The following is a 19526-nucleotide window of genomic DNA, read 5'->3' on the forward strand; positions in this document are numbered from 1 at the left end:
CTGTGCACCAACAGAGCTCGGGCCTGCCTTTTGCCCCTTTTTCCAACCAACCAGGATACTTTGAAAGAGACAAGGGTCCTCCCCTATTTACTCACCATGAACTACCCTCCAACAACAGACCTAGATTTGAGGGCTTACTTTTGGATTGTGGCATAAAACGTAACTATTTTTTCTAGTAGGGCCAACTCCAAGTGTTAAAAAAATAAAAAGTTTAGCCCATTAAAATCATAAGACTGGTTTAAAAATCAGGAGACTTAAAAAAAAAACCCACAATATCTTTTGGGTTCTTGTTATTTGTTTTCTGATTTTTGAGGCTTTACAGTTCATGTTTTCAAGCTTTAATCCACAACCATGACAGCTAGAAACTAATTTTGTTAAAAATTAAAACCTGAGATTATCAAGCAGTCATATGAAATAGAGCTTTTTTAAAAAAATAGCAAGTATTGTGAGATTCAGGATAAAATTGAGAGAGCTGGCAAGGGACGAGGGTGAGATCTACCGCAAGATAGGAGAAATTAATGGTTTTGAATTTTTTGGTGTTTGAAACTCACCCATTGGGAAAAGTTGCCTCCCTCTCCCCTCGAAACCTTTATAGGGACATTGGGCAGTGAGATACTAGGTTGGGAGAGGGTGGTTTAGTTGCATAAACGGCCTTTGAAGCCAATCTTGTGGTACTTATTTTGCTGCATCACTTTGATGGCCACCACTTGCTGATCAAGAAAGCTGAACACTGATGTTACATGTAGAGGATGTGGAAGCAGAATGTGCAGGGATCAGTTGTGAGGGTTCTGATCCTCAATAACAGCAGTAGTAAGCAAAGAGGAATCATATGTAATGGCAGACTAACAGAAATTTCTAATCTCAACTTCATTGATTTCTCCCTTCAAGACATTAGGGTGTCAGCATCACAAACCCCATTCTCTGGTTCCTACTGTTAAATGAAAAGATCAGTGTTAAACAAAAATTTCAATTGTCTATCATATAATTAAAGCCAAGAGCCTTCCCTCGCCCCCAAATTTTTCATGCGATGCTGAAACCTGGTTACATGACACAATAATTGGTTGCAACTAGGCGATCAATATAGCAGAAGCCAAAAGAGGGAAGGCTGCATCAGTTCTGTGGCTGTGCTGTTTGCATTAATCCTGAAAACGAGGAGATCTGCAAAAATGAGATTAAAAGCAATGTGTGCATCCTATATGTGAATTCCAGTGTGGATAAACCAAACCTGGTTCCAACTTAATCCCAATGCCCCACTGTGCTACAAAAGTTCTAAGTGTACTGATGAAGGCTCTCACCATGGAGGAGCTGGAAGTGACTAAAATCCGCATTAATCAATCTTCTGAAGCAGCTGAGAATTTTACAACCACCATGATGTCCATGGGACCATCCTAGATGGATATTGGTTGAACTGACAATGGCTGGTCACATCTGTGATCTAGCATCTAGGTTCACATTGGAGGTTTGGCAGTTCCAAATTTTAACTGATGTCAGGGACCAACCCCTACTTCCTACAGTTTGAGATAGGAGTACTATCCTGTTGGTGGCCAGGGAGGCAAAGCAATGTCCTTCACCTCCCCAATAAGGCCTTAAATTTTCAACTACCAGGTTTGTTTTTGGTTGATAAGCCGAAGTATGATGTCCAATTTTAAGTTCCCCTCATTTAGAGGAAATTCCAAGTTACATTGTGGATAAAAAAATGAATGGGTTTTGACCACACTACATCTCACAGATACAAGAAGACATCCACATATGGCAAAAACTAAGACTTCTCTGGCTGCGTTTTGGCCACTGACACTGAGATACCAGAAGTAGGGGGAACGATTCAGGTCACAATGTGTTATTTGGATCCATGTCTTCCTGGATAAAAAGAGCTAATATGGAAGAAATACTGTACTTGTGAAAAAATGTCAATGCCTCCCTTTGAAAAGGCAGTTTGCTGTCATAAAGAAGTTTTTTCTCAGGAAATTATCAGCACTTGACAATGACAACTGGCTAACTACCTAATCTTCCTCTTCCAGCTAAGATTATAGACCAGGTTGCCGCACAACAACCCTCACCGTACTTTGATGTCTCAGATCTCCTTAACCTTTATCACTCTAGTGCAAATCTAGGAACAGCAGCTCTCTCCATAATATCACTGCCTTAGTTCATGCATTTCTATACATTATCTGGTGGAATGGCATTTTGATATAGCTGGTTAGGTTTACAATTTTGTAACACTCTTGCAAAAACCAGAGAGGTTTTTTGATGTTTAACATATAGGGAGAGGTCGAAATTGGGCTGATTTTCACTTGCTATCAACCAATAACATGACCAAAGTTTAGTAGCTCTTGAGAAAAGATGATAGCCAGCAGCAGGTTTTTTTTTGCAATTTTCTTTCCCAGCCCTTCCCTGACCTGACGTCTTAGATAGTCTCTTACTTTTTGGCTGGGGTAATTGTAAAGGAAGGGTGTCATTCTTCAGATAATGTGGTTCAATTTCTAATTGACTTAGATATTTAAAGTATTTTAATGGTCTATTAAACAAAGAGATGGACTGGTAGCACAAGCAAAAAGAAATTAACAAATAGCAGAAAACAACGGTTATATTCAATACAAATGAACAATTGTCTTGAGATATGTATAATTTGATAGACATGAAGGTATTTCAAGCTCTTCTAAAAGAAAGAATATTATGTTAGCCCTTGGTTGGATTCTCAAAAGCAGATAAACTGATCTCAGTAATAACTGAAGCAGTCCCATAGAGAAACAGGTGAAAGCTAACATTTTATCTATGAAGGCTATATACTGAGAGGGAGAGACTATAGAAGCTACACATTTTTCTGGTTTCCATCTAGTGAGCAAGCATCTTCTACCAGATAAGCTTCCAAATTCCATTGCTCTCCAATTGCAGGTAAATTAGAGTCCATTAAGAATGAGAAAAAGAGAACCTATTTTGTCTCATTTACCTGTCAAGGCAAATAGCTCAAAAGAGCACTCTGTAAGAACATTTTCTATCTTCTCATACCATCTTTACTGTTTGAATAACTACAGGTCAGAGGATGTTAATGTCTCTAAATTTTTTTTTTTTTAAATTCATTAATCCTTTTCACAAAGGTAAAAAATTGGCTTCTACTTGTCAATTCCTCCCATTTACACCTTGAATATTTGCCAGACAAAGGATTATTGAGACTTCAGTGTTCAGATATCAAAGTGATCGTTATTGATAAATACTGATTTGTATGTGAATTACATGCAAAAAATGGGAAAATTTCATGTGGCTTCACCAAAAACTAACTGCATATTAAGTAGTACACTTTTTTCTTTCAGATAACGTCATGTAAGGAATTAAGAAAAGTTTCCATATCAGCATATGAATTGCTTTTCATTTTAATTCTGCTTTCACACTAAAATTGGACAAAGTAATTTGATCTCACAGTAACTTAAGAGATTGGTATAAGAATAGAGAAAAATATGAGAAGAAAACAGCACTAATTAGCTTTAAACAAAATAAAAAACGCTGCATTTAAAGTGTATTATATACGTTCCTGAAGAGTTACACTTGATCTATGTCAAAGTCCTTGTACAGAGAATTCCTGCAGTCATTTTTGGTTTTATTTCTACACAGAGATCAGGGTGGATAAAAATCAATGATTTAAAAAAAAAATCCAATTTTTTTTTATTTTAATCTGATTTTTTTGATAAAATGCTTTTTGAGGAAAAAACCTATCTAAAGATAGTTTTAATTAAGATACATTATAGCTCAAAGATATCTCATCATGGAATAGGGATTATAAATTCTAATTCTAGTAATAATATATATATATATATATATATAATTTATATGAGTATAATAATATATATGAGTATAATAATTTATATGAGAATATATTCATGTAATGTTTAAGAAAAGTTTCGTAAATGAGTTCCAATAGTTCATGGATTAGGGACTCAATTTTATGGGGCTCCAGGGCTTCTGTATAGATTATTTAGGTTAATCTTTCTATCTACCCAATGGGACTCAGTGCTCAGTCTAGAAGATACCATCAGAGATGCTTAGTTTTGCAATTCTCAAACTGTGGATTTCTGTCTCCAGAGATAACATGCTTGCTAACAGCAAAAATGTTTTTAAATAAATAACTAATATGTAGAGGTGAGAAATAACAGACCTCAACCCTATTGTCCCTCTGCAAATTTGTATACAGAGAGTCAATCCTTTACCTCTCTCTAAAAGTGCAAAGTTTCAAAAAGTTCAATGAATAGAAGATTGTTGGGGGCGGAATCGATCCGGACAAGGAGAAGTCTGGAGATAAATTTGAGAAGGGAGGGACAGGCAGTAGAAACAAAAGTGAAACTTTTTGAGCAGCATATTCCGGAATTCTTGAGGCCTTTCTGAATGTAGACTTCATTGATTTTAGATCTACCATAACATTCTCTCACTAGAAGGGAAAACCTATAATGGCAGCAGGCCATAAAAGAGACCCAGTTTGGGAATATTTTAATGAAGTTCCTCTACCTGTGAAGAATATGTATTAAGATTATAACAACCAACAAGAATGCACTTTTATGTAGAAATCCATGATTAAATTGAGTCTTCCTAACTAGTGATTTAAATCAAATCTACCCTGACAAAGCTGTTTTGGAAGTTAAAATATACCAGTGTATGAATAACACGTCTCAGAAACAGACCCTAGAATGCCCCTCCTATCCCATATATACACCTCAACAACTCTCCACCAGCTCCCACTTAGCCTGACAGCTGCCACACACATCCCAGCAGCCCTGAAATATATCCTGCTCACCACGGCCGCACAACACCTCAGCCACACTGGCCACAACCTCCAACATCCCCCTCTCCCCCAACGTTCCAGCCCTCAATCCCGCACACACACACCCGTGTTCCACTTGCCCCCCCTACACGGCCTCCCAATACTCCCCACTCACCCCAAAGCACAGCAACTTGCTCCATGACCTTCTTGGCTGTGCACCCTCCTCCACACCTCCTGGCTCAGTGCTCCACTCCTGTCCCAGCTAGGATTGCCACTCCTGACCCCAGCTGTGATGGAGGAGCAGATGGGGCCAAATTTGAGTAAATGGCACTGCCTGCTAAACCGTGCACAGGGTTGCAGCATCACTCAGTTTTATTTTGGTTTTTTTCCCCAGTAGCTGGGGGGCCCCTGAGATGGAAGCCCTGTGAAAGTGTCCCGAGTGCACATCAGTTAAGATAGGCCTGCATGGTAGAGGCTTTGTGTGTCCCCCCAAATCCCCTTATCTGGATCACCTAATCTTCCCCCTGCCAGGTTGTTCTCTATTCCCCTTCCCCCCATACCAGAATCCCCCGCGTCAGGGACTGTGTGCACTTCCCCATACTCCCCCAAGTTGTTTGTCTTCTTTCTTTTTGAGATATAAATCATTGAAGGTATCTATCTGTTAAACTCTATTGGGAGGACAACAGACAAGACTGAGTAGTGTGATGCTGGCGGGTGTTAATGGGTGCCACCAACTAGTCCTTTTATCTATAGTCAATTACAGAGGTGTTTACAGCTGTGGCAGTGCTAATCAACTGTCAGGGTTCCATGTGTCCCCCATTTTTCCCCTTTCAGTTTCCAGATTTTCCCTAACAGCAGCAGAGAGTTCTGACCATGGAGGCCTGAAAAATTCTCTGAAATTCTGGATTGATTGGATAAGAAGTTAAAAAGTTATTGCATTACAGACAGACAGCCATTGAGCTGAGCATCGGCCTTCACAAGCTCTGTCTACCATCAAACCTCAATGAACTAAAGATTTCTTAAAATGCTAAGAGCTCTGGACAATAAGTGGCTCATATTATTAGAAAACCAATTTATAGCCTCCCTCCTCTTAACCAGGAGATGTTGGCAAAGCTGGCTGATTAAGACAAACCTCAGAGAACATATCACCCTTCACATAATAGTGGTTAAGTTAACAAAGCGTTCAGATGAACATACACTTTGACTGGATATAGGTAAAAAGGATTAAATTAAGCAAGGGAAAATTCTAAGATTGAGTATCAGGAAACTGCTCCCCAAAAAGTAAGATCTGTTAAATTAGGGAAAAAAACACCACTTAGTCATTTAAACCCAAACTGGAGTATCCACTGGATACAGGGAAGAAACTTGCACTGGCAGGGGAATGGATTATTGATCTAGTAAGACTTTCTCCCTCTTTAACTTCCATGTGTGTACAAAGGGATTTGTACATATCTGTAAAAAATCTTAATTTCTCTCTCTTAAAAAAGATGCAAAATTTAAAGAGGATTTTTTTTTTACTAAGAGGAAAGAAAAGAATTGTAAAATCAACTTTTGCTGCTATATTGCTAAAGGGAGGCTACACCTTCCCAGAAAAAACATTGAAAGCTGTTCTTGACACAATCTGTATACATTTTAAAGGGACAGTAAGCATTTGGGGACTCCAATACTCTAGTTTCCATTTCCACACAAGTTTTTTTAGTTACTAATTCGGGCCTCTCAAAAAATTCTATAACTGAATTTTATTAACCATGACGAAGGATAGATGAACACAGGTTGCCTGTGTTACATAAAGCATCGAAAATATAGAAACATTACACCTTCTATTTCACTATGAAAAGGATGCTAAGCATGGAATTTGTAGAAAGGGCCACACAACTTTAATTTTCACAGCTGATGCCTATTTCCCACCTCCAAACAATAGGGGGGTTGGACCAATAAGAAGTGTTGATTTTTATTGTACCCAATGTAGTTGGTAAATGTCACAAATAAGACTATCAAATATTATATTAATAGTCATTATTCACTGTAACTATTGTTTACTCTCCCTCCCTCCATACTTAGATAAAAGTAATGTCTGCAATATGGCACTAATACACAATGTGGATCCTAATTTCAGCAGGTTACACAGTAACAATGGAGACTTGGGACATATTAAAAGACAAAATGTGTTTGCTTTACAGACCTTAAATGATGACATATGTTTAGCACATCACAAAATGTAACTGTAACTGTACTACTGTTTCCAATTACAACTAAACATGGATTAACTGTAAAATCTTCACACTTTCACTATGTGTGTTATAATTTTGCAGTATAACTACAATATAGCACATATTACCTTTAAACAGGATTCAAGCACTTAACACTCCTATCTAGCCCTTGGGGAAAAAACAGAATTGGTAAACAAAAACTGAAATAACTATATAAGTAAAATAAAAATATATTTTCATTATAGCTAGGAAAGCAAGCTGCTCATACAGATTACATTCTCATTTTCACAGTCTTCATAGTGTAGTACTTTCCAGTGTTACTTCTTGATTTAAAATAAACTATTTTATTGCTGACCCTTTAGAAAACGAGCAACAGTATTTTGTATAACTTCTATGAAAGTTGGATAGATGTTTGCTGTACACATCAGCCTGTAGTATGACAGAGTTCACTAGGTGGAGAAATGAAGCACTGAACAAATTACAAGCAAAAATGTTAACCGAAAAGAATAAAATCCATCATCTTAAGTAAGAGAATCAACTGTTCTAAGGCCCCAGTTCGCTAAAGCACATGCTTAAATTCTTTGATGATCAGCACCAAAGTGCAGAAGGGTAAGCCTTAAAAAATATTGTAAGTGATGTCAACTCTTAAAGATCTAAGGGCAAGTGATGGAGTGACCGGTGCTTTTTTAGTTTGGTGCTTTTTATTCCTACAAATTCAGCAACTACATACAGTCAATTTACAACAGGATACAAACTATATTATTATATATACAAACTGTATTTTATCCTGTTTATTTTATGTATTTATACATATATGCACACACAGAGAAAGGTCTAGTGGACAGCGTATTGACTGGGAGTCACAAGACTAGGGTTCCATTCTCAGCTCTGTTGTGTGATCTTAGGCAAGTCACTCCACCTGTCTCCATGTTTCTCTTGCCCTCCACCCTATGCCTTGTCAATTTATACAGTAAACTCTTCAGGACAGAAGCTGTTTCACACTATGTGTTTGTGCCCAGTACAATGGGGTCCCAATCCACTATTATAAATACAAATACATAATGCCAATTGTCTTTTAAACTCCCTCTTAAATTTAACCCACATGATAATAAAGTTGAACTTAAATTTATATCTGAGAGAAACATACAACTGACACCAATTTGAAATATTTCTCATATGACAAACAGAAGCAACAATCAAACTGCATCAAAAATGTTCATGGAAACAACTTATTTTCTGGCACTGTTCCTTAAAGCCCCTCGACAAAGCTTCCTTAGCACTCCAAAATGGAGAGAAGCAGTGTTAAAATATACAAATTAGGGATTGTTTCTACATAAAAGTGAACTAAAATAAGCCATCAGTGGCTTAAATATAATACATTAAAATATGCCTAAAATGATGAATTTTAGAATTATGAGTCCAGAATAGTGTAACCAAGATTCAGAAACATTTACAATTAAAAACTGTAGTCTTTGCAACTCCAATTCACCTGTCTGCAATGGAATACAACCACAACAATGTCAAAGTTCCATTGTGCCTGTGTACAAACATATACTCTGTGACTGTCTCTTCCCCCAAAGAGCTTACAGTGTAAAAAAAGACAAGTAACAGGTATATGAGACAAACAAGAGGGCCAGGAGGAGAGCGGTGGAGACAGAGTAGCAAATGTAATCTGACATGCACCGTTCTGCAGTGACTGCAGCTGTCCACCTGCATTGCCATAATCAGACTGCAGTCTGCTGTATGCATTATGGAAGAGGTGAGTTTTGAGAAGGTACCTGAAGGAGGACCAAGAGGGGATTTTTCTAGCAGTCTTTCATTGAAAGAATGGGTAGAAGTTGCTCAGATACAACTTCTCTCATCACTCCATAGCCAAAAACTGCATCTGTTGATGCGCATGCAGTAATTCAATCATACCAGGTGAAAAAAAGCGCACACAAACTTTATTTATCTCTTCCACCAAAATGTCCCCTTCTCTGTCCCAAAGATTGACTACATCCAAGGCAGAACAGGTTCTGACATTGAAAAAAACAATGTGCTCCTTCACCTGAATAGGCCTCCCAAATACCATCTAGCAGACTAGAGTTACCTTAGAGGTTTTGGTCCCCATCCTTGGCTCTTCCCATAACAAGACGACCCTAAAGACCAAAAATCCTTCATTGTTTCAAAGCTGAATGTTAAGGTTCAACAACAGTCAAAGGCCACGTGCTGTTTTCTTTTTTATTCTGAGTGGAAGAATAAAACTGGGCTGTGATAGTATTTCTTGACCAAGACGAAACCTTGAAACTACTGGAGAAAGGAAGAAAGACTCCCTATACCGTGGAGATCCAGAAATAGGTTGGCAGTAAAGAGAACAGAGCTGCCAAGCTCATTTACCCTATTTTCAGAAAAGCAGCGACTGGGAAAGGGTTTTTAAAGTCAGCAACGCCACGGACATAGAACTCAAAGGCTTAAAGAGAAACTGGCAGAAAGATCAAGGGATGTAGAAGCACTGGGTAAAATATCAAAAGCACCAGCATCACTTAGGAACCTATATCCCAGTGACTTTAGAGGGACTTTGGTGCTTTTTAAAATTTTATTCAATAGGTTTAACAGAGACAGAACGGCTAAATGCCCACATGAGAGCTGTGACCCAGATGGAGTCCCCTGAGATTCCGAAGAGTCCCTGAGGTCTACCAATGCCTTCCTAAAAGCCCTATATTCAAGGAAATTGATGTACATTTTTTTCCTCTGAAAAGAATCATTTCCTCAGGCTCATTCTGAACTCAAAATAAGGTCTTTAGTGTCCACTGTCCCTATTACCAACCCAGGAGATCCACTTAACAGGTGACTCTTCATTAACTAACTGAATAGGACAGGGGAATGAAAAGAGTCTTGTATGTTTTGGATGCACTGATTCCAGAGAGGATCAGAAACTGCTGGAGAACCTGAAACCATAACCAGACAAGACAGAGGCAACATACGAGGATACTCAGTAGGTACAGCTTCTGTAGGACACAACAGCAGTACTGGGATTGAAGCCAGAAAAAAAAAAACCCATAATGACGGTCAGAGACACTACCTCCTGTGACAAGGTCTCTATTTCAAGACATTTGGGGGTGGGAATGGACAGATCCTTGTACACAAAACTGGTGCAGTGAAAAATGTTCCAGGATCCACTCCATTTGTTTCACCTTAGAAGCTGGGCGCTTAAAGAGTCTGGTGAGCATACTGTTTAGGTTGACACGGGAGGGTGTCATTTATCAATGGACAAATTAGAACTGCATAAGGTTAGGTGTGCTCCTTTGATGGCTCTTCTCAGGTAAAAGATGAAGTTGTAGGCTTACTTCCAGGCAACATACTGGTGTAATATTTCTGCACAAATAGCATAAATCCTCTAGCACAGGGGTGGGCAAACTATGGCCCACGGGCCGGATCCAGCTCCTTGGGGCTTTGGATCTGGCCCATGGGATTGCCACCGCCACGTGCACCACACCACTCCGGGAAGCAGCCAATGGGAGCTTCGGAGGAGGTACCCACAGGCGAGGGAAGGGAAACAAGAGTAGCCCTCTGCGCCCCCCCTCCACCCTCAGGGACCACAGGGACATGGTGCTAGACGCTTCCCGGAGCGGCGCAGCATGCCACCCTGGAGTCGCTCTAGGTAAGCGGCAGTGGACTGGAGCCTGAACTCCTCCTGCACCCCGCCCCCCAACTCCCTCCCCTAAGCCCCCTGCTACATCCCGCACCCCTCCTGCACCCCAACTCCCCTTTCTGAGCCCCCTTCCACACCCCTCCTGCACCTCATCTCCCTGCCTTGAGCCCCCTGCCGCATCCCCACCTGAACCCCCTTCCCTGAGCCCCTTCTCTGAGGGAGAAGGACTTGAATTGACATTTCCTGTAGTAACTAAGAGGGAAGCCAAGTCAAGAAGGAAAGAGAGGTAGGGTTAAGAATTCTACAGGTAAGTTACAAATGCAGTAAAAATAGCAGAGTGAGCAGGATTTCTTACTTCTTCTGAAGCAGTGGTTCTCACCTGTGGCCTGCAAGCCGCTTGCGGCCCAATCAGCACACAGATGCAGCCCATGTGACATCCTCAGGGCCATACAGGTAGTATTGGACGCAGCCCACAATGGTAAATAGGTTGAGAACCACTGTTCTGAAATAACAGTAATAGTAAAAGTAATAGGCCAGTCACAGTTACTTGAAGATACTCAGGTCAAATATTCTTTAACAGCAAGAATAGTAAGAAATGATCTTGCCCCAGAGTTCAGAATCCTGAGTGTGACAGACAAGGAAGGCAAAGAAATACAGGACCTGTGGGTTAATGTTACATTCCAAAAGTTAAACATTTCTTGCCCCCCTTTTCTTGGTTTATTGCCCTTTTAACTCCTGTTGAGTAACCTTTTCTTTAATCTATTCAAGAGAGGAAGGAGTAGGAGTGAATTTCTGAGTGTTACCAAGCAAGGCAGAAGGAGAAGTACAAAACTAGGGAGAAACAGGGCATGAACAAGAGTCCTCGGCACCAAAACTTTTGGCACAATTTGACTGGAAATTTTCCCCAAAAACTCATGTGATAAGAATGAATGGCTGCAGACTAATATTTCAGTGTTCTCAGTTTCTGGACTCAAATGGGAGGGAATCACATAACTGACTTCAGGTTCCAATACGTGTTAAGATTTCATAGTACATTCCAAAGAGTCAGACCTATGATTTTTTTTTACTTGCACAGTAGAACCTCAGAGTTATGAACTGACCAGTCAACCACACACCTCATTTGGAACTGGAAGGACACAACCAGGCAGCAGCAGAGACAAAAAATAAAAAGCAAATACAGTACAGTACTGTGTTAAACATAAACTATATAAACGTAAGCTGGCCCCAGCTTTTTTGCTGCCCCAAGAGGCAAAGACAAAAAAAAAAAAAAGAAGGACCTGCAGCCGAATTGCCGCTGAAGAGGGAGAGAGGGAGTGAAGGACCCGCCACCGAACTGCCGCCGAAGACACGGATATGCCGCCCCAATTACAGACAGAGTGCTGCCCCTTTCTATTGGCCACCCCAGGCACCTGCTTCCTTCGCTGGTGCCTGGAGCCGGCCCTAATCGGGGATAGTTACTATCTGGGGGTGGGAGGTGTCATTTAATAGTATTTTTCATCCATTGGATGCAAAGATACCTTTTGCAATGAAACAAAAAATATGTATGTTAAAATAACCATTATTTTTTTACAGTAAGACTCTGAAACCCTGGTCTTTTTCCTTCTCCTCTTACTGAGGACCTGAATTTTCTGTTCCACTGTGGCTGTAAGTGTCTCTGCACAAAGTAACACGCTCTTCAGAGAAGAACTGCATCTTTGGAAAGTCTGTATGTAGCAGGGACATAGTAATTTTGTGCAGTTTAGTACTGTAAGTGTTATCTGGGGTAAGAATTTAAATATAGCTTTGTACATTATGATAGCTTTTGCACTGCTCCAGAAAGGCTTAAGAAAAACTGCAGTGTCAGAAAGTGACAATCAGTAGATGACCAGAGGTGTAACAAGTAAGAACAGGAGATAGAGAATCTGTGATTCATAATGTTCCAATCTTTTATTTGGGAACCACTTGTTTTGTTTCGTTTTTAACTAAAACAAGTAACTCATACTGCTAGATCTAAGCCTGCAGATTCACTACCTGTCCTAAATATAATTCGGACATATTTGAAGCTTGTACTTTTAGCACATATACCTCATGACTATGGAATGAGCTGCCTTTTCATTTTTGGGAAGCCAAACTGGCTTCCATTTTTCAACAAAATGAAAATATACTTATTTGATGTTTCAAGTTTATGTAAAGCACTAGGCGCATTCTGTAAGGAATCCTGTATGCACTGCAGGAGTTAAAAAAAAAATCCACTTGCCCTTGGCCAGTGGGTAAGTACTCCCCATTGAGTAAGGGAGCCCAAGCCATCAATTTTGGCAGAATTTAAACTTTCAATTGAAAGAAAAAGATTCTAGTCCTTTCAAATGTCAATCTAATGTAACCAGCATCGTGTTGTATTCTTGAGTCTGCAGACAGCGAGGTCCACTGCCTCTGTTGCTGTTCATAGCTTCCTCAAACAGCAACAGAGTGAAATGATGTGGCTCTAGCTCAGTTTGTTGTTGTTCTGAACCCCGTAAGCAGTAGTGAAGCTGCCACAAATCCTGTCAATTTGATGATGCTACCTAGGAAACCTGTAAGCAGCAAAAGCAGGCATGGAGTTATTCCCAGAAGACCCACCCACCCACACCGGCCCACCTGCCAAAAAAAAAAATGTCAAGGCAACAGGAGGGGTACAGTAGCCAAGAGCTGTCTCCTCTCTCTCCTCACAGCAGCCAGGAGCCTCTGGAATTGCCAAAAATCCAACCAACAGCTACAGGGGTGATGGAGCATCACATATATCAGACAATTACTATCCTGAGACTAATAAAAGAGAACAAGCACTGAAAAGTAGCTCAGGATCAGTACCGACTGTAAAAATCCCAACACCTAACACCCTCTCCCATTAGCTGGGGATAGTGGTGGGGCTGAATTCTTCATCAGGGCGTTCCCCTTGAACATCACTAGTGGTATACCCCTCCTCATCTTTCATCTATCACTTCATATCTGGCTACTAGGTTTCTGGTAATTATTTTAATCCCTTTGACATTTCTCTAATAATAAAATTGCCTGCTGTTGGCAAGTGAGTCAATTCCTTTCAGAATCCTTTTTGCCATCCTACACTCACGCAAATTACCATTATAATTCTTTTTAACTGAAAATAATCAGAACAGGTTCTGCCCAAAGATTTCTCACAAGTCCTTCCCCACTACATTATATTGCCTGGACTCTAAACTAGCCTGCAGCAAAACTGTATAAACTAGAAAATATGGAAGCAGTGGAGAGCTGGAGCCGGTTTGCATCGGTTCATGCGAACCGGTTGTTAAATTTTGAAGCCGGTTTAGAACTGGTTTTTTTGGGGGGGGGGGGGGCAAACTTTGGCCCGCGGGACCGTCCTTTCCGTCCCGCCTGAGCTCTCGGCTGGGGAAGCTCCCCTGAGAATTTGTACTCACCCAGTGGCACTCCAGGCCTTCGGCGGCACTTTGGCGGCGGGTCCTTCAGTGCCACCGAAGACCCGGAGCGACTGAGGGACGTGCCGCCAAAGTGCCGCCGAAGACCCAGAGCGACTGAAGGAACTGGTTCTTCAGCTTCTGGCAGCTCATCACTGTATGGAAGCCAAACAACTTTTGACAAAGTTAACTTCCGTTTAAAAGTCATCATTGTGAATGGCTGCCAGAACATTAATTTTGTTCTCTAACTGCCTGAAAAATTCTCTCAAAGAAGAAACCTATTGACACATAACAGGTCCTTATCAACATGAGCACATATTTTTAATTACACCTGGACATTTGAAACTTTACAAGATGTGAAACTGATGTTTCCTATGATGTAATTTTTATACTGATTCTGACATCTCTCAAAATCAAACGTCTACCCTTAAAATCATTGCGGATTTTATCTCGATTTTTAAAAAATTATATTAGAACGCAAGTGTTTGTTTTAATTAATCCATATATTTTTCTCATTATCCCCTCTTGACTTAGCCTGCTATAAGAAACATTACAGCAAATACAAGTTTCAACTAAAATACAAGTCACAGGAAATAAAACTAACTATAATCTCCAATTACATACACATTTCATTTGTTTTTATGAGGAAAACAGTAGGTTGGAAAGCTATGGAAGTTGGTAACGGAGCAGGAAGTCTCTCTCAATCACCAATTCAAATTTGGCTCATGTCAGTACTATCCAAAAATTGTTATCATTAAACCACTGCTTAGTGGCCTACATAAAATAATTTGGTGTTCTCAATCCAGTTAAAAGTGGCCAGGTAGCACAACGAAACCTTCATTTGCAATCTCAGCAGAGAGGCCAGTGTTTAAACAGACATATAGCTAAACTACTCTGTCTCCAAGAAAAGCAATTATTTCAGAATAAGGTTGAGGTACAATGAAAGGTAAACTTGAAGTTTGCACTATTGTTGCATGCATTACACCTGCTCTGTAGATAAAAGACTACAGTCTCAAGGGATGTCAGTTTGGCTTTGTTTGCTAACGCTTACATTTAGACACACAAATAATTTCTTTTAATTAGTTAAGAAAAATGTCAAGCTTCTAGGCCCCAAAATTATTTACCTTAAAAGTTGGTTTTCCTTCCAGGTACAGAGAGGAGGATTGGCCAGATGATGATCTTTTTACAAGTGATTGTCGCAGCAGGAAAGATATTTAAAAAACAAAACAAAAACAAAACTGAAACATGCATCTCAAACAAGATATAAATCTGTGCAAGTGCACTCTGCAGCACAGCTTATGACCATAGTTTTGTTTGTTTTTCCCTTGAGGTGCACCTGGATTTGCGCTAGTGTTTTTGTTTTTTAAATTTTTTCCCTGCTGGACTTAATTTGGGTAGAAAAACAACCAAACTGTTGGGGAATTCCACATCTTTATAACATCAAAGAGAAATAAATGTAAGGGACTAAAAGGCCCACAGAGTCCTAATGATTGGCCGCTAATGGCAACAAGAAAACTGCAAAAACCTAAAAGTTATTAATTCTGAGTTGCTAATACAGCAAGAAATTTTAGATTACCCGTAGTTATTTTTGCAATGTACATGCAAAATGACTGAACTGAGCAGTCCTATTGTTCACTATACACTGGAAAGGCTGGAAGAGAATTCTAAGAGAACTTTGCCCAGAATTGCTACAGGTTTGCTGATAAACATATCAGCATAAGGAAGAGGGAACAGGATACATAACCTTTCACTGCTGGTTCAAATCCAGTCCAGTTGAAAGAAAGTCATCAAAGAATGAAGGCTGTTCAGTGGTCCAAGACACTTTGGTGGTCTCATTCCAGCTCTTTTTTTTCCCCCCCCGGGGGGAGGGTACAGGTTGACTACTCATCACAAAATCCACCACTACTTGTAAGTCTCAGTAGATAGCAGCATGGAAACTAAAGTGCCTTGTTAGCCCTAGAAAGGTCCCCTGCAGATTACAGTTAAAGTAGCATGGCTAAATAGGATAAGTTTGCACAGCCTGCTGCTCTAGTAGAGGAATTTAACAACCAACATTCTCAGTCAAATACCTTTCATGAGCACTTAATTTCAACTATTTTCAATGCAGTAGAAAACACTTAATCCAAACTTTGTTTAAATTTAAACTCGATTCTAAAAAAAAAAGTCACAATTTCCAGACAACTGCAACAATCATAACTTTTAGGCTCCTCAGTTTGGGGCCCAGTTAAAGAATAGACAATATAGGGATTTATCCTGCCTTCAATAGTAGGAATGCTCATCACCACACATGACATTCCATATAGTTAGTTACTACTAATTATCCACACATGTGCTGTATTCATTTTACAGCACATACATACTGAACCACAATACAAATCAAACAGAAATGAAAACTTGCTGATCCTTTTCTTGCCTGTCAAGCTGAGTTCGTGCATTACTACAAGGCTGATTTTCCATTTAGTAGGTTATTCTTCCTCTTGTATGATTTATTTATATTTACAATCAAAAGGAGTTTTTCTGTTTTCTGTATTTTAAGTATATTAAAGAGCTAGCTTCACCTCCTACCTAGTCTCTGTACACTGCTTCCTCTTTAATACACCACGATGGGGAGAAAAACACTCTAAGAAGTATGAAGAAGTGTTTTTATTATAACAAGAATTAGTAGAATAGAATTGTAAGCCAAAGTGCAGTAGCATCATGTTACAAGACTTGAAAGAGCAATCAGTAGCTCATTTACTGCTGTGGAGTATCTTAATATACAATTTTCAAGTGATTTCTTTTGTGAGACTTTTTTGTTGTTTGCATATCCTTGTGGCACAGAGCCTAAGCTCAGACATTTATTTTCTAAGGCTCTCTCCTTCTTCCTTGGCACTGGCACAAACATTTTATATGATTTCTGAACTACATTTGCAGAACTTTAGGGGGCAAATGCATCTTCCACGTCTACATAATACTATGCCTGTTGCTATTCATTCCACCAACACACACTTATTATATCTTACAACATCCTTGTATCTAGTTTACCAGTAAGCTGCATGGCTATATACTGTGAAAGACTCTGCACTGCATTATTCCTTCTGTTTCTTAGGAAATGTTTCTGAATGACAAGAAACATAACACAATACCCAGGAAAGATTCTTTTGGGTAAACAGTATAAGTTCAGAAATAACAGATATAATGCATTACTATTCTACTAGACTAGTTGTCTTTAAAAGCTCACTTGCCCTACATTTTAGGAGCCACAGTAAAAGGATGTAATTAAAATAGAAGCAAATGCCTACCTTATTTTGCTGCCACAGGTCAACACCTACTGACACAGTATCTTTGAAGAGAAATTCCCTCTGAGCAGTTATCCCTCAACACCAGTCATAGAAGAAGAAAATGCACCATGTACTTGAGCATTATTATTATTTTCCTCCCCAAACTAATCTCTCCTTTCCTGTTAGAGTAATCTGTCGTTTTGTCGTCACGTCCAAGCTCCCAGTTATAGCGTAGATCACCTCACAGTTGTGATTCAGGAATAGGAGCTGTGTGTCCACTTGAAGCAGAATGCTTTGAGCTCAATCCAAAGCTCACTGGAGCCAATGGAAAGACTGCTATTAACTTCATTGGACTTTGGATCAAACCCCACTACCCCAACCTGCTCATCCTCCAGGGGTTTATCCATTGCAAACCATTTCTGCATCCAAATCACTTTGCAATAAGTTGAGTCACATGACTATTTAAGAAACCTTTTAAAAAAAAAGAGTGGGTGAAGTAATCTCTTTTATTGGCCCAACTTCTGTTGGTGAAAGATGAGTAGGTCCAATAAAAAAATATTACCTCGCCCACCCTGTCTCGCTGTTATCCAAGAACCAACACACTGCTACAACACTACAAACTAAAAAAGTCAGATAAGCTTCCACACGCTGACATTCTGAATTAGCCAGTGCATATTACTTTAGAAATAGCATACAGGCCTCACTAATACTAGATTTTATTGTTTTCAAAGAAATCGTAAGAGATATTGAACATATAAATACTGACCTTGTTTCTTTTAACCCTTCTTTCTGAATGACTTCCAGTATTTGTTTTGCAGTCATTGGTGAGTTGGGGTGTTTTTCCAATGCCTAAAAAGAAATGATATATATATGTGTAACTAAGATACAATAATTCTGTGAATTTGAAAGGTTATGTGTTCATGCACTTTTTTCCTAATTATTTTTGGAGGGGGAATTGCAGTGTTGAGACTGGAGTCCTCCATCTGTTGGAAGGCCAGATATAGTCCGGGACACTGCAGAAAAAGTGAGATTTACTTGCTGCTTGTGTGCATCATCTGCTGAAATGCATGGGAATATTCTTCCAAAGATACAAAATAAACTAAAAAGAGTTAAAATGTGAAACCTATTTGAGGACACCAATACTGCAGTACAGTTTCTCTGAGGCAGGGGGGAAAAAAAAGAGTGAGAGATTGCTAGTTTTTGCTCACTACTTTAAAAACAGTATGAGGTCACTGAACTACTGTGCTTACATCTTATGATGACCTCAGAAACAAAAAAGGCTAAAAACTTCTGTTTGCAAAGGAGGAGTCACTGTCAGAAGTGACATGATAGGTTTCAAATTTTAAATGCTTTTTGTTTTTAAGATGATGAAAAATTAAGTGGTCAAAACAGTCACAGAAGCACACAAGATGCCACATGACTCACTCGAGTGCGGTATGTTTTCCAGTTCAGCTCAGTTTTCCACTCCTTTGCCTTTTCCAATTGAGCCCGAATTAATCCACTCCTCATCCCAATTCAGACCAATTGGCATGGAATTTTCTAGTTTGTCATTTGCTTTTTGTCCCTTTTCAGTTTTAGCCAGTTGACTCTTTCTGCCATTCTTTTGCTCATGTTAGGTGCCAGATTGACAGCCCTGGAAACTGAAATCCTTTATCAACAGAAAAGGTACAGCACAGGCAATGGCAATGCAAGCTTCCCCCCAGTGTCTTTCCAATGTGACTCAGTAACAACTTGCACTTCCACCTCTGGCAAATGAGAAATTAGTTTGGTCTCCATGCTCATTCAATCCTTTGCCTCTCTTTACTAGTCACCAATTAATGCCAATTGTGATGGTAGCTACTGTAACGTGGACACCTGTCCACTAGGAACTAGAGACATACCACCAAAACATATCACATAAGTCACCGAAGACTGGATGGTGAATATTTTCAATCACTACTAACCAGGGCTGTAATTCAAGCAGGTGACCTAGAGGAGCCAAAGCCTCCATAACCTCTACCAATCCCTTGAGCTCCCCAGGTCCCTCCTGCCATTTTACAGTTCTGGTAGCTTCCTTTTCTCCCCTTTCCAATTCAGAACACTATTTACCAAATCCCTTGCCCCATACTGTTTTCCATATCAGACAAACTTATTCTTTACCTTTTAGTTCTACAAAAGAAAAACGCAGAAACGAGGGCTGCACGAGAAAGGTTTGGGAGCTGAACTGAGCTTATAACAATGTGTATGTAAATAGGAAAGATTATACATGGAACTTGCAGGAAAGGAAAATGGAAT

At 39.6% G+C, this 19526-nt stretch overlaps 1 protein-coding gene across 1 annotated transcript in view; it reads right to left on the reverse strand.

The window, feature by feature from the left end:
* Nucleotides 1–19526, reverse strand: part of ASXL3 (ASXL transcriptional regulator 3) — a 148328-nt gene that overhangs the window by 104001 nt on the left and 24801 nt on the right. The window contains exons 2-3 of the mRNA XM_074944427.1: nucleotides 18019–18101; nucleotides 6152–6154 (exon numbers count right to left, since the gene is read on the reverse strand). Coding sequence (XP_074800528.1) covers nucleotides 6152–6154; nucleotides 18019–18101 — 86 coding nt within the window. The remainder of the gene's footprint in view (nucleotides 1–6151; nucleotides 6155–18018; nucleotides 18102–19526) is intronic.

Source organism: Natator depressus, chromosome 2 (genome assembly GCF_965152275.1).
Source record: "Natator depressus isolate rNatDep1 chromosome 2, rNatDep2.hap1, whole genome shotgun sequence".
In the NCBI taxonomy this organism is placed as follows: Eukaryota; Metazoa; Chordata; order Testudines; family Cheloniidae; genus Natator; species Natator depressus.